General features: G+C 44.5%; 1 protein-coding gene across 3 annotated transcripts in view; it reads right to left on the bottom strand.

The window, feature by feature from the left end:
• Positions 1-2,028: 2,028 nt before the first annotated feature.
• ZNF608 (zinc finger protein 608) overlaps positions 2,029-26,582 on the bottom strand; it is a 107,426-nt gene continuing 82,872 nt past the window's right edge. For 2 of the 3 annotated variants that reach the window (XM_027099062.1, XM_027099058.1), the window contains exons 4-10: positions 13,219-13,306; positions 10,247-12,701; positions 8,155-8,572; positions 7,394-7,566; positions 5,877-6,030; positions 3,929-4,010; positions 2,031-3,364 (exon numbers count right to left, since the gene is read on the bottom strand). In XM_027099062.1, the coding sequence (XP_026954863.1) occupies positions 3,358-3,364; positions 3,929-4,010; positions 5,877-6,030; positions 7,394-7,566; positions 8,155-8,572; positions 10,247-12,701; positions 13,219-13,306 (3,377 nt within the window). In that variant the 3' untranslated portion in view covers positions 2,031-3,357. Of the gene's footprint in view, positions 4,011-5,876; positions 6,031-7,393; positions 7,567-8,154; positions 8,573-10,246; positions 12,702-13,218; positions 13,307-26,582 lie in introns of all 3 variants that reach the window. The other variant, XM_027099069.1, reaches the window with a different exon arrangement.

Raw genomic sequence — 26,582 nt, 5'->3', positions numbered from 1 at the left:
CATCAACCAGTCCAAACACATGACACACACCCCAACTCTAGGGCTTTGGCTCTGCTTTTGCAACTCACTGCAATGTTCCCCCCACCGGATATGTGCATGACTGCTTCCTCATCTCCGTGAGTAAGGCCTTTCCTGATCACTCTATCTGTATTGGGTTGGCCAAAAAGTTCCTTCGGCTTTTAAGTAAAAATAAATTTTCACCAAGAACTTTGTTGAACAACATATTCACCGTTTTGTTCCACTATCTTCTGCCATTTTTCAGGCAACTTCATAATTCCATCTTCCCCAAATTTTTTACCTTTTTGAGCAAAGAACTCTTCCAGGTGCCTTTTACAGTCTTCCAGGGAATCGAAATTTTTCCCATTAAGAGAATTTTGTAAAGATCGAAATAAATGGAAATCCAAAGGTGCAGGGCTTCCCTGGTGGCACAGTGGTTGACAGTCTGCCTGCCGATGCAGGGGACACGGGTTCGTGCCCCGGTCCGGGGATATCCCACATGCTGCGGAGCAGCTGGGCCCATGAGCCATGGCCGCTGAGCCTGTGCGTCCGGAGCCTGTGCTCCGCAACGGGAGAGGCCACAACAGTAAGAGGCCCGCATACCGCAGAAACAAAAACAAAAACAAAGGTGCAATGTCTGGTGAATATGGGGGATGAATCAGAACCTCCCAGCCAAGCTGTAACAGTTTTTGCCTGGTCATCGAAGAAACATGTGGCCTTCAGTTATCCTGGCAGAAGATTATGCATTTTCTGTTGACTAATTCTGGATGCGTTTCATCAAGTGCTGCTTTCTGTTGGTCTAAGTGGGAGCAGTGCTTGTTGGAATTAATGGTTTGGTTTTCTGGAAGGAGCTCATAATAGAGAACTCCCTTCCAATCCCACCAAGTACACAACATCACCGTCTTTGGATGAAGACCGGCCTCTGGTGTGGTTGGTGGTGGTTCATTTCGCTTGCCCCACGATCTCTTCCGTTCCACGTTACTGTACAGTATCCACTTTTCATTGTCCGTCACAATTTGTTTTAAGAACGGAACATTTTCGTTACGTTTGAGAATCGCGTGCGTAAATAGTCAAGAAGGTTTTTTTCTCGCTTAACTTAATGTGGAACCCAAACATCAAAGCGATTAACATAACCAAGCTGGTGCAAATGATTTTCAGCGTTTGATTTGGACGTGTTGAGTATGTTGGTTATATCCTGGGTGGTAGAATGTTGATTGTTCTCAATTAATGTCTCGATTTGATCGCCATCAACTTCAACTGGTCTACCTGACCATGGAGCCTTGCCCAAAGAGAAGTCTCCAGCATGAAACTTTGCAAACTACTTTTAACACATTCGATCGGTCACAGCACCTTCTCCACGAATCGTTTCTTGTGATTCAGTTGTGTTTTTTACCTTTCTTGAAATAATAAAGCATAATATGCCGAAAATGTTGTTTTTCTTCCATCTTCAATAGTAGAATGGCTACACAAAAATTCACCAGGTTTGATAAGGTTTTTTTTTAATGCACGCTAATATGACAGCTGTCACAATACAATCTAACAAAACTGTTTCGAATGAAGTTAAAGACAACTAAGCGCTACTTACTAGAGCCATCTTACAGGAAAAAACCGAATGAACCTTTTGGCCAACCCAATAGTTACAAACACCCACACATCCCTCATGCCCACTCCCAGACTTTATTCTTCTCCGGGGCATTTATCAACCATCTAACATACTCCACATAGTACTTACATATTTTATTATGCTTACCCCACCTACTAGAAAATGCAAACTCTATGAGGACAGGAATTTTTGTCTGCTTTGTTCATGGCTATATCCCAGCACATGTACAGTGCCTGGGATAAAGTAGGTGCTCAGAAAGTACTTGCTGGGAAGGAGGGAGAAAGGGAGGGGGAAAGGGAAGCAAGGAAAAGGAAAAAAAGTGAGAAAGCAGTTAATTCTGTATGTTCGGCATAACATATGCTAGTAAAACAATTTAATGACAAGTCAAGTTTTCACACATTTTACCTACTGTCCACACGTCACAAGCCTGACATCTCTGGAATATCATTCCATACCACAGAATTTGTAGTGATATTATACTCTGTATTTGAGTAAATACCCAATAAAGATACATATATCTGCTGGATTCAATCCACTTATTTGGTTGTTAAACCTGGGTGTCATATAAGAAAAGTCACTATTTCTGTACTGTATCTTATGCAATGGACATTCATAATATTAAGGAACCTTTCTCTGGGAATTAGAAATACTATCAGCCAGCTAGAAATAACATGAGACAGACAAGAAGCCATTATATATATTAAAAAAAAAAAAACTTTTTAATTCTGATTGCCAAATTATTTAAGGCAGGTATAAAAAAGGAAAGCATTCAATATACATTTTACATAAAATAAACTAGATTACAGCATAAAACAAGTAACCAGGCAATGGCGTTAAAGTCTCTCTCTTCTAAAACTGGATAATTGTAAACATTAAAAAAAAAAAAAAAAAAAAGGACTGCAGGACTATTCAAGTAATAGAACAATCACAGATGTCTCTGGTATGCAGGCTATTGGGTTATTTGCCATTCAAGATTATCAAAAATGACCCCTCATTATTCACAGATGCTCATTATTTCCCCGTTTTAATCTTTACATTATATACAACACAGTTTTTGTGGTACTGGCAACCCCATGCCTTCCAAAAGTATTTTTTCCACAATACACAAGTACAAACAGTGACTACAGGAACATTTTACACTGATGCATCGTAACAGGGGCCACCAGACAGACATCTAAATTGTACCCAAGTGTCGTCATCACAGTTAGCCTTTCTGAGGGGCTTACGGGAAATATATGAAGGATACGCAAGGTTCAGGCACACTGATACATAACATTATTTATTTACAATTGAAAAGCAAAAGGAAAAGAAAGTAAGCAGCCTTCCGTGGCTAACACTTCTCAATTTGACAAGCACATCTTTTATCTCCTTTACTGAGCAGTTTGCGACCCGGCAGCAGACCCTGTGTGTGCGAGCCTGGTTACTGATACAAAAAGTATAGAATATATATGTGTGTGTGTGTGTGCGTGTGTGTGTGTGCGCGCGCGTGTGTGTGTGCGCGCGCGTGTGTGTGTGCGTGTGCGTGTATATACATATATGTATACGTATATATATATATATATATATATATATATAAAACAGAAGTTTAATTACAGCAACATTTGTTACTCTCTGATAAAATCTGTAATTTACAAAAATGAAATGACTGGTTTTTGCCTGCCATTAAGGCATTTCAAATTAACACCATGGAACTGATGTCTGTATAAAGCGCTTCCCCATGTGATCCAGTCACATGACAACGTACATTTCCAATCTTGTTATTCTCTGCAAGAGAAAAGAAAACCTTAGCAGAGGGGTTCCATCCACATTTGACACTGAAAATATGAAAACTGTAAGACCAACAGACATTTTAATTCTATTCAGTCAATGGAACTCAATTCCATAGAAAGTGAATGAACACAAGGGTAATGACAGACAACGTGAAAAATAAATTATTTTCCTTTTTAACACAACTTGAGGGGTAATTGAAAATATCAAAGAACAAACATTACCTTTAGCACTATGGAAATACATTCCTCCATTTGCAACTTCATTTTTAAACATAATAAAACAAAGGGAGTCATGGTGAATTATTTTAACAAAGCAGTGAAGACAACCTAAGAAAGTTTCAACCGTTTAAGACACAGGTCAGTTAATCACTAACGTACATTACAGCTATAAGAATGGAATAGAAGTTGCATGTGAAGCATAGTGGTAAAATAAGCACATTCACTCCAATAGCAAACCCTTAGGAGCTAAGTGTTTGGTCTAAAAAGTCTACACTTGCTTCCTCCCACCATTAAGATGTCTCTACCTAGAAAACTGATTCAAAACACAGAGGCTCTTTACCTTCTTTGTGCAGGAAACATTCCTGATGCAGATGCCTGGGCAGCCACCTGCTGAGAGGCAACGAGGGCAGCAGAGGTCAAGCCTAATGGGGAAAAAATGCAGGCTTTCTGTGACTTTCAGAAATGTGAAAGTAGATGCAGGCCCCATGGTGAAAGGCTGCAGACCCCGCGAGTAGCCATCTGTCCTTTCAACACACACACATGAAATGTTTCATGCATCGAGGACAGACTACAAACTGCTCGGTCTAACCAGTACCCATCCCTTCACTGAATACTCGGCGGTTTTCTTAATAGCTATTCAAAGTGAATACAGCATTCCATCTCTCTGGCTCTGCGTGGTGCTAAATGGTTTGCACGCATTCCTGAATAGGAAGCTCAGGAGGAATGACAGGTACCAGGTAACAACAGGAATCAGAAGTCACAGTGAATTATAGAAGCGACACTCTATTTGCTTAGAATACAATACTTTCATAATAACTTTTACCACTTTAACGTTTTCCCCAGTGATTGAACACCAATGTATCCCATAAGGTACATGGAATCACTGAATTGAACTTAGAAATAGTCTTAACTTTTACCCTGCAAGAGAAAGGGAGCAGTAAGAGAATGTAATAGCTCCAAATGGCAAGAAGTTGCCTAACAGAAAATTCTTTAGAAAACCATCCTGGAAAAAAATAGAGGAAACAGATGTAAACTTCGGGAAGATGACTCTCTCCTTCTATGTCCTCTATGGTCTCTTTTAACACCACTATTTGACACCAAGTAACATGAGCTGAATGAATTAAAATGACCCCTTCACGTGGGGATAGCGCTTCCTACTTTTGGAAGTACCTTCAAACATATTATTGTTTGTTATTATTGTTTTCAGACAGCAGAGTAAGAGGCAACTTGGCAAGCACTGCAGACCAAATTGTGTCCTTCCAAAATTCCTATGTGGAAGCCTTAACCCCCCAATGTGACTGTGTTTGGAGATAGGACCTATAAGGAGGTAATTAAGGTTAAATGAGGTCCTATAGGTAGGGCCTTGAACCAACAGGATTAGTGTCCCTATAAGAAGAGATACGAGAGAGTAACTCTCTTCCCCGCCGCGGCCCCCCAGCTCTCCCCATTCACAAAGAGGTCACAGGAGCCCACAGCAAGACGGCGTCCGTCCACAAGCTGGGAGGAGAGCTCTCACCAGAAACCAACCATGCTGGCATCCTGATCTCAGACTATAAGCCTCCAGAACTATGAACAGAAATACATTTCTGTTGTTTAAAGCCATAAAAACTGTGGTATTTTGTTATGACAGCCAAAGCTGAGACAGCAAGATCCTAGCAAGTGATCTGCTGGTAGAGATGGTGCCACTCCCCCGCCCCTGCCATGAGGTGACAGAGCTAGGACAAATGCTCAACTAAAACATCACAAACTGAAGGTTCCTCACGTCAGTTGCTGTGACTCTTTAAAAATGTTTCTCCTCTTTACTGAAAGAGTCCCAGGAGTGAAAGGCTTGAAGAGTCCCTGGATTAGGTTATAAAAAGTGTTGAGCTTGATTACGTGACTCCCATTACTTCCACGGGAAAAAGAGCAATTTCAAGGCCTGCAGAGATCAGGGCTAGTCGTTTCACCAAAGCCTCCCACCAACCCTCCATGTCTGCCACATTTTCCCCGCAGCAGCTATCTGATCTTCTGATTGTTATATTCAGTGCCCCAGACACTGGCCACCACCGATAACATCAACAAGTGACAATTATTAAGTGGTAGCCATTTCACTTCCTAACAGAATACAGAGATGTGGGAATAGCCTTAGTTGTGTCCCAAGGAAATACCAGGAAAGAAGTCTTAAAAACCCTCCCCAGAGTTAATTCACTCAAAGCTCAACCTTTTCATTTGAAGACAAGGAAGGCAGTTTTGGCAACTGTTTTCCAAAGCAGGATGAACAGAGGCACAAGTAAGACAGAGCTGCTGACCTTGGAAAGGGTCATATTGCCCAGGGATGAGTGGGTACCCCATGCCCACATGGGTGTGGTGGTGTGTATGCAGGTGCCGCTGGCCGAAGGGGGAGTGGCGGTCCCTCTCCCTCTCCGCTTCCCGCTCTCGCTCAGCTGAAGCCTTTTCCACAGGCTGCAACAGAAAAGAGAGAGATTCCCCCCTTAATCCTCTGAACAAAAATCCGGAGGAGCGTAGGAAACCACCTTGCTCCCTTTGGCAACAGGTGCTAACGATTAAAAAGTAAATACACAGACACTTAAAATTCTTTATTAATGGAAGATCATTTCAAAAGACATGCATTAGTTTCAACTGGAATTGACCCAACACTACAGTACTGCTCCCCGCCAAAGCAGCATCAATGTTTTCCTCAAATGACTGAAATAAGAGGACCTCTCTCATCTCACTCATAATTGCAGGTTTAGAATCGACCCAATTTCTTCCTAGAAACAACTTGCACATGGGGATCAGGAGAAGAAGGAGTTGTAGAGATTTCTTTCAGGTCAAGTTTTCTGATTACTCTTCTATATTAATTACAATTTGTGAGGGGAATATATCTCACAATTTTAAGCCTATCTTTATACTTACCTCCACTGAGAACATACATCCTAATATTATATGTTAATATCAAGCAAAGCAAATCATTGCCCTACGCCTCCGGAAGTATTCCAAAATCTCTCCATCTCTGAACACTCAGAGAAGCTCCAGTTCTCCCAAATCATACTTTGGTTAAGGATCGTGGGTTTCCGAGACATTTTTACCCACTAGAACTTAACCACTCTTTCGCTAAAGTTCTTTTTCTTACTTGAAAACAATCTTCGCGCTAGGAGTACTCTTAGGAAAGGAGTCATGAATCATCTTTCCCGGTTTCTTTACAGAGTCTCAGGTAGGCACACTCAGACGCACATTACAGTGCCCATATTTTAATTTATTCCGAACTTTTCTTTTCTAGGCAAGAACTACCACATCCTTTGTATTTTCTCTCTTCCCAACAGTCTCTAGGACTAGCAATTGCACTTTTCTGGGGGAGGTGGGTGCGTGGGAGTGGAGCCGTCTTTCACAAAGACACACATCTGAATCACTTCCGCAGAGCTACAGGGATGTGTGGAGGAGTCAAGGTCAAAGCAGAACAGAGACAGCCGCCACTCCTTAGCCAAGTGACTCACTCTGGCACACGAGTGCGACACAAATATTTCGCGCCCAAGGTTGGTTCCTATGAATTTAAATGTCTGGCTAACAAGCATCCTCCTGGGTAAGCAAGGTACAGATTTTCCAACAGAAAAGACTGCTGCTACCTTACACGCTTTCACAATTTTTCCCCCATGTATGAAAGCATCTTATTTTTGAACATGCCATTCTTTCCATATTAGACTAAAACAGCACCCTGAAATCACAGCTGGGTTCCAAAACCATTTATATTTCAAGACTGTTCTCTAGCTTGTCTGCTTTTCTCCCCCTGAAACATAGTACTTGTTAGTGATGACAAAAGGAGGCATACAGCGGGAGACTTGCTGCGGTACTGGCTGGCGTGCTGGTGGAGCAAATCCAGTGCTTTCGATTCAGTGGTTGTTTTCGTGGTGATGCTAGGGCTGGTATTGACCTTCTCTGCCTCTTCTCTCCCTGACATCTTCCCGTAAACAGGGTAATGAAATCCTGGCGAGAGATAGGCCCCTGCAGATACACAACAAATGCCACATCAAGTTACAGACGACATCTTAAAAAAAACCCAAAAAACAAAAACCATTTGGATGACATGAATTTGGGACAAGAGTCGGAGATCTTCAAGTAGGGAATAGTGCATTAAGAATGGGCTACGTCATCGTTAAACTGTATCTAGGTTCTCCGATTCTCTTCTCCCAGTTAATTCATCCTGATGATCAGAGGTTTCTAAAAAGAAATGAGCTTCCAGCCATTTCATATGTTTATGTGTCCGTTTAACTCCAAGGAATAGTAACTGTTATGATTATGACAGTAAGTGCTCAGAATATTTTCCTAGGCCATAAAGTATCTGTCAGTCTAATGGCTGCAGCAGACCATCAGAGCCTATGGAAACTAGAGCTAAGGACTCTTGACATTTCGTCTAAAAAATGAAAAATCTTCCATGAAATCCATTTCATCTTTGGGACTTCTTTAAGTAGCATTAAATACAAGCCAAACAAAGGTCCCTCTTGAAGCATCTAATTTATCCTGAGTTTTAAAATAGCTAGTATTTGAACACAGCCTCTTCCCTCCAATACAGTGAGAACCCGTGACACGTACCAGGGTAGCTGTGCATTAGGACGGGAGAAACAGCCCGGTATGCAGGGTGGCTGGGGTCATACATCTGCGGGTAAGGGTAAGCATGCAAGTACTGTATGTAGGACTGATGCTGACTCATGGGGGAGGAGACGGCCACTCTGGCTCCCCGAGAGTCCTTCCAGTTCACGGGAGTCTTGCGATCATCGTTTTTCAGCTTGCTCTCATCCAAGGATTGAGAATCAGGACGCTTGGCCTCTTTGGGCTCCTCTTTGATGCTCGTTAACGATACGGGAAGGCTGGGCACACCACCCTCTTTGTTGGGGGTTTTCCTGGGACTATCCTCTTTTAGTTTCTTCTCTCTATCGAGTTCTTCTGACTTTTGCAGGTCTAGGTATTTGGGTTGGTATACATAATGATGCCATGTCCTTGAATCTGGATCCTGATTTTGGGGGAAAAAAAGAAGACATGTTTCAAAATTTCAATTTTCAAGAAAAACTCATTCATCACCATGACAGCACGATTACTATGACTTCTAAGTGAACATTTATTTATATGCTCGCACTGTGCAACGAGCTTTACCGCCTCCTCTTACAGAGGAATAATGTCTGAGGTAGGCATCATGAATAATCCCTTTTACAGAAGACAAAAGCTAAGTTTTTCAAGCTCAAGTAATATCAGGGTCACACCGCTGCCCAGTTCGTGGAGCTGAGCTTCAAAACTTAGCTCCGCTGGAATTCAGAGCTGGGCTGTTAAGGTCAATTCTTAACATTAGGTAACATCCTCAGACATATTTAATCTAACCTCATTTTCCTTTTAACATCTCACACAGGTAAAAAGAATTCAGAAAACTCAAGCTGATAACAATGTTTTACTTACTGTTTAAGTAAGTTTTACTACAGTTTAAGTAATTATTATATCAATTTACATCATTTAGAGGGGAAAACTCTTGGTTTCCTAAGACATTTTCTTCACCTACTGCAGCTGAGGCTTAATATAACTGCATCACGTCTCATTATGTGCTAACATCTTAATCAAAACAAAATTAAAAATTAACAGGACACATTATGGCTTTTCTACCAGGAAACAAAGGCATCCATCAACCTCCCAAATTGTATAGTTCTAATGCAGCCCTGTGAAGTCACAGCTTGATTCGAGCCTCCAGAAATGGGGAAACCGAGCGTCCTTAAATGGCCTTTGTGACCTGCCCATGCCATTCATGATATAAACCCACTGGGTATCTGGGGTTAAGGCCCAACTCTGGGACAGAAATGAGCATGAAGAAAGGATTCTGTTGCTCTGATTCACCAGGGACCTCTAAGCCCCCCTCCCTCTCAGTGGGGGCTGGATGCTGGGAAATACCAGAATTCATACTCATGGGACTGCAGCTGAGTCAGGACATCTGAATTGTGACAGAAAGTGCTGGCACATGCGTGGTTTCACGGTGATCGATTTTCAGGTGTTGTCACATTTAACCTCAGACTGGCTGACCAGGGGGGCTCTGGGGTGACTGCCTGAGGCCCATCTGCCCAGACTCCCCGCTCTCCTCACAAGCGAGAAGCTCTGAGCTCTGCTCTGGGGTCCTTAATGTAGAACGTAAAACGGAACTCTAGGCACCTCAAGACACCCCGAGTTTCATTAAAAAGATGAGTGGGAAATGTGAATTTAAGGTCGCCATCTTCATATGCCCAGAAGATGCCAAAATGAATTTGAAAATGTAAAAGAACAAATTGTTTGAGTGCTCAGACTCAGAATCTCAGAGTTAGAAGAGAACTCAGCCACTGTGGGGTAGAATTCCCTCACTCTGGACTCAGAAAGAAGTGAAGGGACCTCATCAGAGTCAGTTAGTTAACGGCAGGGAACATGAGTCTGCAAAGCACATGGCCAAGGTTCTATTCACTACACAACATGACAAGGAAACAGTGAGCGATGTACATTTCAGAGGTACACAAGAACTCCCGAGAATTCATTGAAAATATTTTTCAGGAGAAGAGGAATCCAGCCTAAGGAGCCCTTGGGTGGATTTCCTGTGAAGAACTCTTAACCAGATCAAGCCCAGCCACGTACAAGCCTCAGACTGCTCTCTCCCTGTGGGGACCACACTCCACAATCTTACTTGTTTAAATCTCGAGGTTGGGTCTACACCTGTCTGCTTCATAGAGTCCATGACAGATTTCATTTCTACAGCTTCCTTAATAAGCTGGTGGTTTTCCATCTGCTTAGCTTTGAAGCTGTCGGCCTGAAGCTGCTGCTGGTGATTGGAGAGAAGCTGTGATTTACCTGTCTCCTCAGATTTATTAGGCACTGACGGCCCTAGTTTAGAATGGTTTTTGTTAGGCTCCGGAGTAGAGGGAGCTTTTGAGATTGTGGCCGATGGCATGTTTTTCTGTTTACTGTCCTCTTTGCCCAGCTCTTTCAAGGGGAGCTCATTTTTCCTTTCACAGTCTCCTCTCCCAGTTTGGGCCATTTTCTGCTCTGCCAGCCTCTGGTCCTCATAGTACTTCTCATACTGCTGTCTATAGGCAGGGCTGGTGGCCATCAGAGACTTCTGGTCCATATAGAGCCCGTAGGCATATTGGCCATAATACAGTGACTGAGCCAGGGCCGGGTGTCTCTGCGTGATCACCGATTGGTGCTGAGGCTGTAAGGATGCAGAATTATGGTCCACTTTCTTGGCCTCGAGCTGCTCTGCCTTGTCTTTCTTATCTGCATCTTCCTCAGACTCCTTCTTGATCTTCATTCCCTGCGCGCTCCCGCCGTTCCCAGCTACAGGGGCACCGACCTGCCCAGGGTGCATGTAACTCGGAGAATAATAAGGATCGTAGCCATGGTAATAGGGAGAGTGGGACTCTTTCATCTGAGATGATTGTGCTGTCGTTGAAGAATGCCCTTTTACAACACCGTCCTTACTGGAAAGGATATCTGACGGGGAACTGGCCTTGGACCTCACGCCCTCCGACCTGCTGTCAGAACCGCCGTCATCGGCAGCATCAGAGATGTCCGAGTAGGCAGGGCTGCTCGTCTTGGCTGCGGAACTCTCGGCCCCATTCTGGGTCAGCACGTGCAGCGGGGCCACGGGCGCCTGCCCGTTCACCAAAGCGCTGCACTCCATCCTCGAGGCACTTCCGATGGAAGGGCTGGGAGCGTTGTCGGTGAAGGTGTAAACCTTATCAGCCTCGGCTTTGATACTGGCCATCCGACTCTCTTGTGACTCGGACAGTCCGTTCGCCAGCCCTTCATTCTTGTTGAGGTGGTCCTTTAAAAAATGCCCAGATACATCTCTGCCAGCCCCCTTGGCGTCCTCTAGTTTGCCCAGCTTCGCATCCGTTTTCGGGCTCCCCGTCTCTTTCCCTTCTTTGTCCTTCAGCTTCCGCTTCTCCTTTTTCTTTTTGTCTTTGAGCGACACGAGTGCTGGGTTCACGGTGACGGGCTCCCCCATAATCGTGGGCTTTGGCTGAATGGGCTTTAACGGAGGACTCTTTGGTGTGGCCTGGACCGCCGTGGTTGTGAGGGAGGGCAGTCCGGGTATGGTCCCCGTGGTGGTGCCCGTAAAGGCTGCGGTGGGAATTGCGATTAGCTGTGGCGGCGTTGGGGCCGGAGCAGGGGCAATGGGCCGGGCACTTTTAAGCTTAGAGAGGTTTTTGTCCATTTTGCAACTGTTGGCTTTTTTGCCCTTTTCTTTCTCTCCCAAATTTTTCTTGTCGATCAAGCCTTCTGCTTCCAGTTTGGGCATTTCGGCAGCCAAACTGCCGTCTGCTGCCGAGCAGCTGTCTACGGTGGCCGTCATGTTGGAGATGACTGGAAGGTTGTTGAGGTCACTGTTGAGGCCCTTCTTTTTGCCGGAATTCTTCCCAGACTTCGATCCGATAACAGAGCCCGGGCCATTGCTCATCAGCTCTCTCTTCCCTTTGGGGGTTCCGGGGGGGTTCCCCGAGCCAGGGGACACTGGCGCCTTCACCTGCTCGTAAGTCGATACACTTGTGCTTGGCTCGCTGCATTCCAGCGCCACGTTGCTCAAGGCCTCCTCACAGTCCGAGATCTTGCCCTCGCTGTCCGGTTCGAACTCCAGCTTGTTCTCTGGGTCTAAGTGGGCATGAGCCTGGTGGTACCTGAGGCCGTTGATGTGCTTGTACTTTTTGTTGCAGTTTGGGTGTGGACAATCGATCAACACCGGAGAAGAGCAGCCCTGGTCCAAAAAAGTCGTCTCTGGTTTCCCTTGAGGGGTGGTGGGAGTGCTTCTCGAATTTGTGCGGACACGCTTCCCGGGCTTACTGTCCTCGGAGCTGGAGTTCAGGTCTAGCTCCATCGGAGGCTTGTTTTTCCTTTTGTTGGTGGAGGAGGGGCTGGCTTTGATGTCCTCCGCAGCACAATTCGGGGGTGTCCTTCGCCCGCTGGCATTAAGGCTGCCCCGCCTCCCTTTCCCATTGGCCCCCCCTCTGTTCTTGTTCTGCAGCCCTCTGGACTCTGTGAAGCTGGCCTCCGAGCCCGGGGCAGCTGCGGTAGACCTCGCTCTTTTCCCCCGGCCCCGGCCCCCTCTCATCTCCAGGTCGCTGGTGGGTGACTCGCAGAACCTAGGGAAGCAAGTAACAGATGTCAAAACGAGCATCCCCAAAGGAGCCGAGTGAAATCACAAGGCACGCAATGCAGCAAAGAGCAGGCAACACCCCAGCAGCTTGAGGGCTGGGCCCAGATAAAGAAAAGTCACCCGATTCTTCCACTGACAATTTCAACACCTGCGAAAGAACAGGCTACCAATGGCTTATGTTCTTCCTCAGAAAACCAGCTCGGGCAGCTAAGTTTCCAATCCAGTTCAAATTCCCATATTGAGAAAAAGAAAACAAAGGAGAAAGAGAAGGGGGCAGGAAGTAGTGATCTCCCTACAAAAAAGCAACCCAGCATCTGCATTTTACTGTATTCAATCCTGAATTGCTCATTGCTCTTTTGCCTGGTTTCAATTACAAACTGACTTTTATGTATTATTAATCTCTCTCTGTAGTCTCCTTGCAAAGAGAGGATGGGGGAAGGAGAGGGCAAGAAGAGGAAGGAGGAGAGGAAAATAGAGCCTGAAATCAAAGGCTCCATGCCTACCTGGGAGGGGCCCAGTCGTGCTTGGTGCAGTCCAATAAGGTCCCTACATAAGTTTTGTTCCTCCACGTGACATTGACCACTAGGACACCTGCAGGAGTGGGGAATGAAGATGGACCGAGGTTAGCACAAATTACCCTATTTCCAGTTCATTTATTATTACTGTTCTTTTTACCAGCAAAGCTCTATTCTCATTTGCTTTCAAAAGCTGTGGTTTGCATTCTTCCTCTTTCTGGTTTCAGTGACCTCAAGCAAAAACCCACAGGAAATCATGTGTGTGTGTTCACGAGCATACGCGCGTGGTACAAAAGGGTAAGGGCTGCGTGTGAGAGTGTAATCAAGATACTGCTGACAGAAGGAAATGGTTTTTGCCATGTCCTGCTGTAAAACAGCAACACTCACCTCTTAATTTTTCTATTATTACACATAATTGCTTTCGTTTGGCAAGCAGCCAACAAAAACTAAGCCCCAGTTACCAGTGCTTAAACCAGAAGGTGACTGAAAGGGATCAGTTTTGCTTCCAATTCAGCAATATAAAATAACGGTGATTTTTATTTAGGAAAAAAATGATGCGCATGCACAAAAATAGGTCTAGAACGGGGGAAAGCGGGAGCTTGGAGTTCAGATAGCAGACAATCAGCTATGATTTCTCTTTCCTAATCCTCCCCTCTCTGGCTTTGTGAGACAAGAATCAGCCTTGGTATGGTATCTGTTTCACTGTTTGGTATTGTTTCATATTAAGGACTCCTAAAATAGCCCTCTTAAGAAAATAAATGTGCACAATAAGTTTGCTCTTGGGGTTATCTTTAGAATCAACTTTAGTAAGCATTTGCCACAGAGGATTAGAAAAAAAAAACAACAACAACCACCTCAAAACCAACACGCTTGTTTCCTGCAAGCCATTCTGCTTTTCCCAACTGCTTTGCAGACAGACAATTTAATTTAGCGCTGCATCTGTGAATTACTAAACTTAAGTGCACTTAGTATACCAAATGTCACAGGGAAACAAAATATAACATCCTCTTTATTTCTCTAGAGGACAAGTGCCGTATTTCTTTAAACTCACTCCTTTAAAGCATACAGTAAAAGGACCTAGATTTTGAGACACACATAAAATATGAGGGTAAAGAAATAAAGTATTTAAGTGTGTCTTAGTTTCTATAAAGCACCACTCCCCCTTCTTTCTTGGAAACACCAAGGGGCAATACTCAAAGTCTATTTCTAGCTGGTTTACTCGCTTGCTCACTGCCGTTTTGAATTCTGCAGAAAATCTGTACTGAACTCCTTTGTGGCAAGGGACACCTCACAAGGTAAGACTCACTTCCTTGGGAATGTCTTTAACAGCAGGTAAAATATTTGCATCGTTGGGACTCATAGTGGGGAAGAAAGGATTTCTTTCAAAAGGCCCAAAAAGAGATTTAAAAATTGTTTCCCATATGGTCTGTGTTACTATTACTTAGGTGACAGCTGAACTTACTCACTATATCAGTGGGGGGCGGGGGGGGGGGGGTTGAGGGGGAGTTAGCACGAAGCAAAGCAAGCATTTCCTCAAATCATAGTTGACTCCATTCTAATTCCTTCAGGGAAAAAAAAAAATTAAAGCCATTGAGTATAAAAATTCTTATTGAGATGAGATCGATGGTAATTAGGCATTTGGTCAAAATGTGCACAAGACGGAACAATTGGAGGAAAGGATTCTTTATGAGCACATCCCTTCAGGAAAAGGGAGCGGGTGGGAGACAAGGCGAAGGGGAAGACGAGCTGGTTTTCTCATCATCTGCTCTCTGGGGCACTGTGTGTGGTGTCAAAGACCTTTGCAGCTGCTTAAAATTCTTTAGCATGTCAGCTATATTTACAGTGCAGGAATCTATCTGTAGTGCCAGAAGGGTACTGCATTTTAGCTTTAGACGCAATAGGCTGAAACACCGCGTTCCAGAGTCCCTGATGTAGCACAAATGTATAATTAAAATTGCTTGAAAGGAAACATGAAAGAAACAACAAACCCTCCATTCTTACAGTAATAAAATTAAAAACAGGAAAAGTCTGCACAGACACTTAACATTTGTCTGCAGTGAAAGGCTTTTGTTATTGCTTTTCCCCAAAGGGTTTCGCGTTTCCAGCAAATGATGGCCGCGGATTGGCCGACGCCTGCTGGGAACGCCGGGGTCTGATTGGCTGAGCCGAGGGCGGCCGCCCGGACCAGCGAGGCAGCAGCCCGGGATAAAGGAGCATCGCCAGGGGAAGCGGCGGCCGCGGTGGCGGGCTCGCCACGAGGCGAGGGCGCGCTCCCTGAGCCGGGTCTCTCTTGGGGACAGAGGGCTGCCCAGCTCCGTAAATCAACGCGGGCTGATCCGTGTGTTGAAAGGCTACTGTCCGCGTGACCGTGCTGGCTTTCCCAGCACGACCCACACTGCGCAGCTCCACGCACACACATCACGCCAGCCGGCTCACAACCGTCTCAGCATCAAATTCCTGGTCTCGGAACAGGACAAAGGGAAACGTGGGGGCCGGAGAGAAGGACGGGACCCCAACACAAAGTTAATCGTTGGTTAGGTGGGGTTATCGGGTGAAGCTGTCACATGGGAGAAACACAAGTTGAAACTTCCACACTGCAAAACTATTCCCATCGCCTGACACTATTTCTTGAAGCCACACTCCTATCTAAGTACAAGTGACAGTATTATAATCATTATCATTCTGAAAAAAAAAGAAGTCTATTTTCAACTTCAAAGGGCCTCAATAAGTCAGCCTAATTTTCCTAGAATCCCTCTATATTTTAAAAAATGTTCAAAATAAATGCTCTACTCCCTGGAAGATTTTGAACAGTTTCTTAATTAAATACGTGTGCTTGGTCTATTTTTCTTTATATGCACAGTCCACAATGTCACGTAATATTTATGTCTGCCTAGAATTCACGTGCGAATACACGCACGCACATGTTTACGCAGCCAAATCTGCTCTGTATTGGAATGAAGGCTTAAGGAATGCTTCTCATATAAACTACAAAGTGTACTGTTTCTTTGTCAGGAAGTCTATGTTTAGACAACATCCTATTGTGAGGGGCCAAGTACAAAGGTAATGTTTAGTTCTAAAAGATATAAACGGCTTATTATTTTGGAGTCACAGCATCTTGAACACTTTGTAACCCACGGCCATATAAAGCAGACTATACTTTTTTAAAGGCATAAATGCCCAACATGAACATGAGTCCTTCAGAAGCCCAAATTTGAATTTTATAAACCTGGGCATGGTTACTTTTCTCACTTATCATATATAAACTAAAAACAAATGTACATTTATTCCAAAAAGAGTTAATATTTCTCCAACTACACACTTATTCCTTCAAACATCTGGGCAATTTGCAAGGTGCTGGGGACACTCTGTACAAGTCCTTTTCATCTTTATCTTCTCAGGTAACCCACCAGATTTATTATCTTCCCTTCCCACCCACAGACTGGGCATCATCTTTCTCAAAATGCTAATAATGCCTGCCCTGTAACACTTTAAATTTGAAAAATATCTTCAGATTATTACCAATAAAGTAAAAATAAAGCTGAAGAGAGCAACAGATGGTTTGGGTGCGCTTCCCACACAGGGTTTTCTTCTTTGTATTAAGGGTATGTCTTAGATACTGGTACACAATCTAAGCTGCTGCCGCCACAAAGCATATTAGCTACTGGACACTTAGTAAGAAGGTGGCCTGTGTTCTATAACCTGAGCCCTTTCCTTACCTCTATAAAAGCCAAAAGAGCCCTGAGATCCCACAAGGATTCCACATTCACAGTGTTCTCTTATCTCCTCTGTCAATACTTTGCAGTTAAGTGTTCCCAGAGAGATGGTCAGGCCCATTAAGCATTTATTGTGCATCTACAGGGTATACGACACTAGGAACCTATCTGGTGCTACAGAATCAACCATGTTTTTTGCCTGTAACTCCATACAAACTCTATACTTTTAAGAGTCTGCAAATTTGTAGCCGAACATAGGGATACCCTGTATTCCAGAAGTGGAAGTACGGTTTGCATATTACCCATACTAGAGAGTAGGCCCCTTAATCGATCTCATTAAACTAGACCCAGGATGTGACTTTCATAGTAACCGCCCTGCCCACAGTCCCTGCTCAGAGGGTAGTCTCAGGAGACTAGGCTCCTAGACCACTTATCCTAACCCTGGCCTCCTCTGACTGTTCCAGTGATGGGCAACTGAAGCAGAGGTAACTAAACAAGGATGTGCTTTGGGAATCTGAGCTAGTGGTATAGAAGGGAAAGTTGATAACAAGAGGAGAAACCTGTAGGTCACAAGCTACTGAAGGGAGAGAGCACCATGATGGAGACAAGGATATAATAGCTATGAGACAGAGGCCAATGGGTAGTGCAAGGCCCTCATATTTGTGTGTCCCTTTTCCCGCCTACTTCATCACTGATGGGGTGGAGGTGGTGGTGGGGGGGAGGGCGGTGTCTCACCAGGACCCAGGACTGTCCTGATATTTTCCAGTCATCTTGTTAAAAAGTTGTCCCTGGGCTTCCCCGGTGGTGCAGTGGTTGAGAGCCCACCTGCCGATGCAGGGGACACGGGTTCGTGCCCCGGTCCGGGAAGATCCCACATGCCGTGGAGTGGCTGGGCCCGTGACCCATGGCCGCTGAGCCTGCGCATCCGGAGCCTGTGCTCAGCAACGGGAGAGGTCACAACAGTGAGAGGTCCACGTACCGCAAAAAGAAAAAAAAAAGTTGTCCCTGGTTCTGAACTACAATCTGTCTTTGAACACCTAGGTCCTGGCTGTGCCTTCTGATACCCTACAGACAGTCCACTTGACAGCCTTTCACCCACGCAAGGTCGACGACCATGTCGATATTCCCTTTGCCTCCAATTGCCCTCTTTTTTCCCCTCCAGCATAACCAAGTTTCTTCAACCATTCTTGTTATCACACTTTTAATTGCCCTGGGAAAAAAAAACCTTTAAAGATGGACTTGACCAAATCCCCAAGGAAAGTTCAGGTTTCTAATGAATCAGGACCAAGCAGAGACCAAGTCTAACGTTCTCTCTTCTATGAATCCTCTCCAGACACACAGACCACGCATACCACCAGAAAACGGCCACTCCCTCCTGAGTCCCCACTATGCTCCATCCAAGTCCTCTCCCCAGTGGATGCTCTCCAGAATCCATGGTTTCCCTCTGAGTCCACAGCTAGACACTTTCTCAGCCTCCTCCCTACCGGTTAGACGTGCTCCTGTCCCTCAGTTCTATGAAAGGCAAGTGAACCGATAAGTGCCGCTGCCAGGCCTGACCCAGAAGCATCTCCTGTGCGTGTGCCTCAGACCTCTTCACCTTCCTGGCTCGCTGGCATGGAGACCAGAGCAACCCGGAAGGCCACAGAAGATGGCAGAGCCTCCTTCAGCTGGGACCCTATGACTAGGAGAACCCGCATCCAACAGGAAGACCGAATTCACTCCATTAGGTGAGCAGCAAATAAACTCTTACTGTTTGAACACTGCAGAGACTGTCTTAAACTACACGGTCCCTTTAAAACCTTACTCCAGTCATATACACAAGAGGCCTGTCTCTTCCAACCCGACTCCACTCCTTGAAAACATGAGTACTGTCTGCACCTACCGTACCTGTGGGCACAATGCCCAGCACATGGAGGGAGTTCATTCGACTCCCAGGGGCTACGAGATGATGACTGAAGAAAATCGAGATGGGAATGCTACCCAGTGTCTTCTTTTCACGATTACCATACTTTTCCAATAAGCATCGTCTCGCACTAGCTTCAAGATGATAGGAATTCTCCGTGGAGAGATTTCGCTTTGAAGATGTTATAAATATGGTTTATGAATTACTGTTTCTGGGATTTGTGAAGATGTTTCCTCAAGAACTGGGCAAATGCCTGATTTCCCAGCGGATCAGCCTAACTCTGTTTATAGTAGAGTTTACAGACTCTTTCAGAGTTTTTAAAGTGCCTCACCCCTGGGACAGAAGTCTTTCGCCAAGCACTGCAAATGCCGAATTTGGAATCCGACATCGTTTTTTGACCCTCTTATTCACACTGCCACATCTGGATGGCTTGGGTGTGCACTTGTGCAGTAAACAGAAACCTCACTCCAGTAACACCGAAATGGAACCCATTTATGCCACGATCCTTTTTTTTTTTTAAGTGTACACATTTCTTTCCTCCTTTCCATTTTTTTTTTTCTAGTAGAAACATTAGTGACAATAGGAATGTCACAATATGCTGTTTCCTGAGTACAGGATAAAGTTCATGTATTTAGGATATCACATTACTGTCGATTTTCATACAATGTGACTATTGTACAAGGTAGGATTTATCACCACTCCTCTGTACTGAACTCCCTCCTTCTAAAATTCTGTTGTGCCCAACACTGGTACTTTTTAAAAAGCTGAGTCTTGTCTAGTATCCTTGTTCATGTTTCTGGCTTCAGAGCTTCAAACCTTCAGATAGGTCCTTCTTCAAAGGACAAAGTTGAGTTTATAATCATTGGGGGGAATTTTAAATTCACAACTGGGTTGCCAATGAAGTACCTGACAGCCAAAGAACAGAGGGACCTTCCTATTACCTCTGCCAAGGACGTATGGAGCACGAGAGGACCAGGAAAATAAGTGTTGTGACATGACCAGAAAATGCAGTATTTTTTTTTTAAGAAAGAGCTCTACTGCTGGGCTGAATGTTTGAAGAGTCACTTTAACCACATCCTGTAATCAAACCATCTGGAACACAGTGCTGCGATTAGTCACCCTGAACAGTGGGCTTTATCTGAACAAATAGTGTAGGCAATGGGGTTGGGAGATAGGGCAGTAGTAACAAGGGGAAGTGTAATGAACGCTTTATGCCCTAGTGTGCCACCACCCCAGTCATAAACCCCAGAGACGCACTGCTCTGGTGTTAATGTCCTGCTTTTATGAAAGCACAGTGAGCTGAAAGATTAAAGGAATGAAGGGCTAAAAATTGCTGGTTCGGATAGATGTTCTCTGCCGGCGGCTGGAAAATGCCGGCACCACGCTGTCTACGTTAATTATAACCTCTCCAATGACAGTTCAGCATTCCTAGTAGGGTTCGGTGTTATTTTCAGGACATTAGGAACAAGGTCCATTTATGGGAGGACAGTTATGATTCTTTATTTGCCAGAGGTTAATCTGAACACTGAGACATTTCTTTCTGGTTCGTCTAAAGCCTTTCCATAAATAACAAGAAAAAATGTAAGATCTTAATTCAAATAAATGTGTTAAACCAATACCAAAAAGCAATGGCAAAAGGCTGTTGTAATCTACATTTGAAAAGATGATGTTCTTTCTTACTTGACTGTGCTTATCTCTTTCAAAAGTACATTTGATCATCAGGATAGAATCTATGGAAATCTTAAAACAAAACAAAAAACCTGAAAGGATTCCCCCCCACCACCACAAATACATCAGATAAGCCCTAGAAGAGGGGGTGGGGAAACTTGGCTAAAGAAACCCTGTTTCCCCATGGGTCTTATGGTTTAATACACAAAAGAACAGAAAGCCACTTCCATCACTGTCACCTCCCCCGCAGCCTTTGTTCTGAGGCCTGATGAGCTGTATTGATTTGGGAAAATCATTGAGCTTCTTGGAAAACTAGACTCTCGCTTATTCACTGCCATCTATTTCTTTCCCGTGAAGACAGGTGGTCGATACCCAGTTGACTGGTCAGCGCAAAGAAGCTCTCGCTGCTTTTCTTTTCTCACTTCCCTAGAAACGTTATCCTTCCCCCTCTTCTAGAAAATACAATGGCCTGTGAAGAAGTCTTGTGGGTAAAAAGGGGGAGCAGGAATAAGGCTCTTTTTGTAAGGCACCACCGGGAACACAGAAATGCTGTCCCACACATTTGCATGGGAGCCTGCACCATATATGTGGATGGTGACAGTATTTTCACTGACCAAGAATTACACAAGTTTCAGCCTTCATGAAAACTTTGATAGCCCAAGGTATAATTTTTAAAAAATCAAAACAGATCACTAGAGCTCAAATAATATTTACTAAGAGATGCTTTACTTCTTTTAAATAATCAGTACTTATGTTTTAGCAAGTTTCATAGTTCACAGGTGTCATTATAGACATTTCGGGGTAGAGCCAGGCTGCGTCCAAAGCCCCCTCACTACCCCCCTACCCCTGTGCTCCCAAGAAGATGCTTTTCAGGTTGTGATCCATCAGGGCCCAGACAGAACACAACAGGTAAAAGATAAAAGATGAAGGAGGGAGAGAGAGAGAAGAGACAGAACAGAAAACACACAGTCTCTGAGACAGACATTTGGAGCAATTTAAATGCATTAACTGAACAGGTACCTGTGCAGAGTATATGTACACACGTAAACATTTGTACAAAGAGGTTTCATTTCTTGTCTTTGAAAGTCTCAGTAAGGTATCCTTGAGGCCTGATAAGCGACAGCACCACTCTGGTTTCCGGGGCAAAGTTCTAAACCTGAATTTTCTCCTCCTCCTTTGCAGGCAGGCATTAGTTTATGTGAAATCAGATGCACTTAGATGAATGATTTCTAGTGCTGGCAGGTTTCTCGGGCCCTCTCCTTTCTGGAGGCACAACTTCCTCATTAGAGTGGGAGAATGATTTCTCATCCCCCCCCCGCCCCCTTCTCTTTCTCCCTGGGAAGACGAGGGTTCAATGCCAACAGTAACAGAATGGACTCCCCTGTCCCAATCCAGTCTCACAAGCTTCAATTATTAGCTCGTTGGGAGATCATTTTTTCTTCCTTTAAATAAAAGCATTCCGAAGTTTGGGAAAGGTATCTGATAAGTATTTATTGAAGTAGGCCTGCAATGAGCCATGATAACGATATGGTTGTTATTTTATTACCTCCTAACACATCGTTCCTTTAACAGGGTTATTTTAGGAGACAGCTAGGGGCCCTGGGCAGACAGCACACAGCCAGCATGCCCCAGGAGGAGAGGGAAACAGCCTCTCTACACTCCCACTTGCAGCTTCGCAGGCCACTGAAGATAAGCAACTGGAAGAATGCAGGCCTTTCAAATCATCAGGCCCAGTTGTTTCCTGCACTTAATATTAATTACAGGATCTTTTCAGCTAACAACGTCTGCATCCAGGATCTCCACAATGCTGTTTCTGCAACTTGAAAAACAGGTAAATAGAACAGCAAAACCAGGCCACAAATAAACTATACTGAAGGCAGAACCTTCCCCTCTACACCACTGCCCCTAAAAGAGAGTGTTCTTAGGGCTAAAAGGAAGAAGGAAGGCGCAGGAAGCCATGAATTTGAAAGGTCATTTAACAGATACCTGTCCTGTCCCTGTTTCCTGTTGCAGGCCGCAGTCTGTTTCATGCCCAATGCTCCCCCGTGGCAGGAGCAGCAGAGGACGGGGCAAGAGGGGAGGCAAAGTAATCACTGGGATGAACGAAACTGAAAGATGCAAAGGAAATAAAATCTAAGACTGAAAACCCTCACACACTTGGGGAAGGGGGTAGGCTCGGGGAAGGGTTACGAAGGCATCCGTTCTCCCAATACCTCTCATCACCTGTCTTCCTCACAGACCTCTTGTAGATCAATCTCGGTGGGTAATTAGCAGTTTCAGATTTAAATGCTAGCGAATTGCTTGTCAGAATCTGCGTTAACACAACTAGAGATTTTAGGACTGCATTTTTAAAGTAATTTCTTACCATCCCCAGTTCCTTGAGATATAAGGAGACAGTGGGAACCAACTGACAATTATGCTCATATCAAAAAGCTGCTACTGATGCATGTATCTCCCTGGGACTGAAGAGCCAGGCTTCATATAAATTATGATGCTTTATTTAAAGCCAGAGCGCTTATTTGCTTTTGTGCCAGCTCTGGGCCCTTTTCATCTGCAGCTCTACTGGGCCCAGGAGAGCACACATTCCTACAGCTCTGCTGGCCACCAGCTGTGTCCCCGTAAATCATAAAACCTCTGAACAAGCCATTCTTTACAAAGGCCAACAGCATTTACTGGAAATGATCACTCTGCTATTATTCCACTTGCTGAAATTTAAAATAGCATTTTACAACAGCAGCTGAAAAACAAGGAACTGCCTCTCTCAATCGTGTGTGTGTGTGTGTGTGTGTGTGTGTGTGTACGTCAATGGGAAGGCTCTGATGTATCTGGCATACAAAGGGGTGTATTTTGTGTGTCCCCTAAGACTCACCATCTTTGCACATCTAAAAAGGAAATGAGGAACGTGGACGTCAGAGAAGCCAGAGCCAGCCTCGCAACTTAAGGCAATGGGATAAGTGAGGTTTCTGTCACTGGGGACCCTCCCTGCTCACACCTGGAGGTGGCCATGGCCAGCAGGCAGCATGGGAGGTAATTCACACCCTCTGGTAAGTGAAGCCACATAATTATGGCTCAGGTTCTGAATGTAATCGAAAAAAATAAATAAACTGAAGGCTTAAGTCTAATCAAGCTCAGTCTGCAGTCTATTTTACTTCAAGGACTGGACAAGGGAAGAAGAAAGACTCAGAGTGACCGGGGATGGAACGGAACAGCCTAAACGCCTAGAGAGATGGCTCTGGAGACAGACCCACCAGGCTCAAAGCCCACTTCGTTGCTGCTTCATCCTGAACTACACCTCTCAGAGCCTCAGTTTCCCCATCTACAGAGTAGGAATAATATGAATATCAGAGAAGGTGTAATTTGTGGAAAGCAATTAACAGGATACTGACACAAAATAGTCACTCAGCAAATGAACTCTGGCTTTCTCACCTCTGGACTCTTCCTGTAACTGAGGTCCACCCACTGAAGAATGGAGGGAGATGCCAACGTACTAAGGATCCCCCACTGGGAAATACAGCCAGCAGCAAGCAGGGCCTCCTGTGTTGCTTCCAGGGGAAGCAACCTCAGATATGGGCATCTGTACTAATTATCCTGTATTCCTGGTGACCCCGATTATTGAACATGTGGTGTATCTATCTATCTCTGAGAATCTTAGGGGCTGCAAATTCCAATACTAAGGACTTTTATTACTTGATAAACAACAAGGTCCTACTGTATAGCACAGAGAACTATATTCAATATCCTATGATAAATCACAATGGAAAAGAATATTTAAAAAAAGAATATATATAGATGTAAACCAAATCACTTTGCTGTATACAGAAATTAAAACAACATTGTAAATCAACTATACTTCAAGGTTTTAAGAAAGAACTTTTATTACTTCTATACCTACCACCAGTTTCAACCAATAAAAAGTCATCCTTCCTACCACATCCACCGTTTAAAACAAACGTTTCCTCATTTCAGCACTCAATAGTAAAGCCACTGAGAAATGCAGTTCTAAATCCCTGAAGCCTCCTCTCTGAATTGGGGTAGGGAAACCTCACATCAAGATTTCAGGAACAGCGAACGGAACACCCGACATCTGTCTAAATTACCAAAAAGCAAATTTCAAGGTCCCCGGTACCTCGACAACAGAAACCAGACGGGGGATGCAGATAGAGCTTAAATGCAAACTCATCTTTCCGACCCCAGCTGAGCAGACCAGTTTTCATGACAATGGTCAGAGGCTGCCTTCCCACCCTCCCCCATCCCACATTCCAAAGTTCTTATCTTTCAGGGAAGAAAACAGCCCCACAGAGTTACAAGTATTTCAATAACGTGCTTAGAGACCAGCTCTTTTCTGTAAACAAGCCTAATGAAGCGTGACTAACAGTGCTCTCTCCCAGAGCAGAGCACAGGGAAAAGGGCCTTTGTTAGCACTTACTGGAGCAAGTCATCGTTTTGCTGGAGCAGAACAAAACTTAGCTGGTTATTGATTGACCATCCTCGCTCGGTGTCACTGCTTGGCTGTCTGCTTCTATATACCGTGTGTATAAATACATGTGTTTACGTGGACACAGAGGTGCTGTAGACACACTCCCGCATACACAGTCACGCGCAGCCATCTCGGCTAACTTTGGGTGACATTTCTCTGCAAACCAGATGAAGGATTCAAGGCATCTAACTGAAACCTAATTCCTCTCTGATACCTGTATCTCCTCTAGCCCTTGATATTACCTAACGTTTCTCTCCATGCTGTCAGTACCACCGACCTCAATTCTAGAGCCTGTAAACCGACACTCCCCAAGGATACTTCATTAGTTTCCAAAGTCATATGATTACACCCTAGGGGTGATTGGCTTTTGCTTTTTAATAAATTCCAAACTGCCAGTGTTTCCTTCCCCACTTCACCTACTGATTCTGAAATTTAGCTCCACATGATAAATGCTAAATAGATATATCCCATGACGATTCGAATTCTCTTCTTCAATTAAAGTTTGCCTTAAATGGTATTAATACACGCAACAATGATGTTAGCAGGAATATTTTCAGTTGACCTGGACTTCTTTTTTGGACCAACAAGAATTCGAGTCAAAACTTGCTTTCCTTGCAACTCTGAGCACAAATTTCCGTATAAATTATTGACTGCACTTTGGCCTCCTCTGAAACATTAGCCCCGCAGGCTGATAAGTTCTGACCCCAGGTGGCACATCAAGCCTCTGAGAAGAGGCTGGACCGCTGGAGCTCTGCACTGGGGACTAAGGCGTGAGAGCCGATGGATCAAACGCTCTGACAGCTTTTACAGCCCCTGAGCATTAGGCCCAAGTCAACCTCCAAGACTCCCATTGTTCACATGATTCTCTTCTTCTCATGTCTGATGAAGTTAGGGTTAAGTCCAAGGCTTCAGCAGGAGAGAAAGGCTATTGTTAGTAACTCAGTCTTTATCGACTCTGACCTGCAGGGCAGCCAGCTTGAAGTCTTTTCCAGAAAGTAATGCACTGTTAATTGCTGCTCATCATCAGGGTGTGTTTTATACCCCTCTTTCCAGGGAAAGAAGACCTGACTCAACATTTCAGCATCCTTCCAGCTTGCCTTGTAATTCTCCCAAGAGTGAAAACATACAACGCAAACGACCAAAATCTGATCTGTACCCACCACAGACCCTGAAATGGCTAATTCTAATACCAACACAAACACGGAACGTTTGGTGGGACAATGCTACCACTCGGCAGTTGGCATGTGGAACATTAAGTATTTTTTTGGACGACAAGTAACTGTGTGGATTAGTACCCAGGACAGGAAAACGGTGGATGGAGAAATGAGGTAGAAACATATTATTTCCTTCTGATGTCCTTTGCTTAAAATAACTAAAGACCTTTTTCAGCTGAAACGGGAAGTTAGATTTGTGAGCAGCTAGCAACAAACTGGATGGCTTCAGGGTGAGGGTACAAAATTCCACTCGGGTTTCCTTTGAGGAATGTAGCACTCGAAAGGGGTTGCAGAATTAGTGGTCCAAAGGCTTTCTCATTTTCTTTGAAAGAAAAACCAGGCAGACCATGTGTTTCTTATCCAAACGGGCCTCCCAG

The sequence above is a fragment of the Aethalodelphis obliquidens genome, unplaced genomic scaffold (assembly GCF_003676395.1).
Source record: "Aethalodelphis obliquidens isolate GAN/ISIS:26980383/991018 unplaced genomic scaffold, ASM367639v1 scaffold4, whole genome shotgun sequence".
NCBI classification, from domain to species: domain Eukaryota; kingdom Metazoa; phylum Chordata; class Mammalia; order Artiodactyla; family Delphinidae; genus Aethalodelphis; species Aethalodelphis obliquidens.
This window is presented reverse-complemented; position numbering and strand designations above follow the sequence as displayed.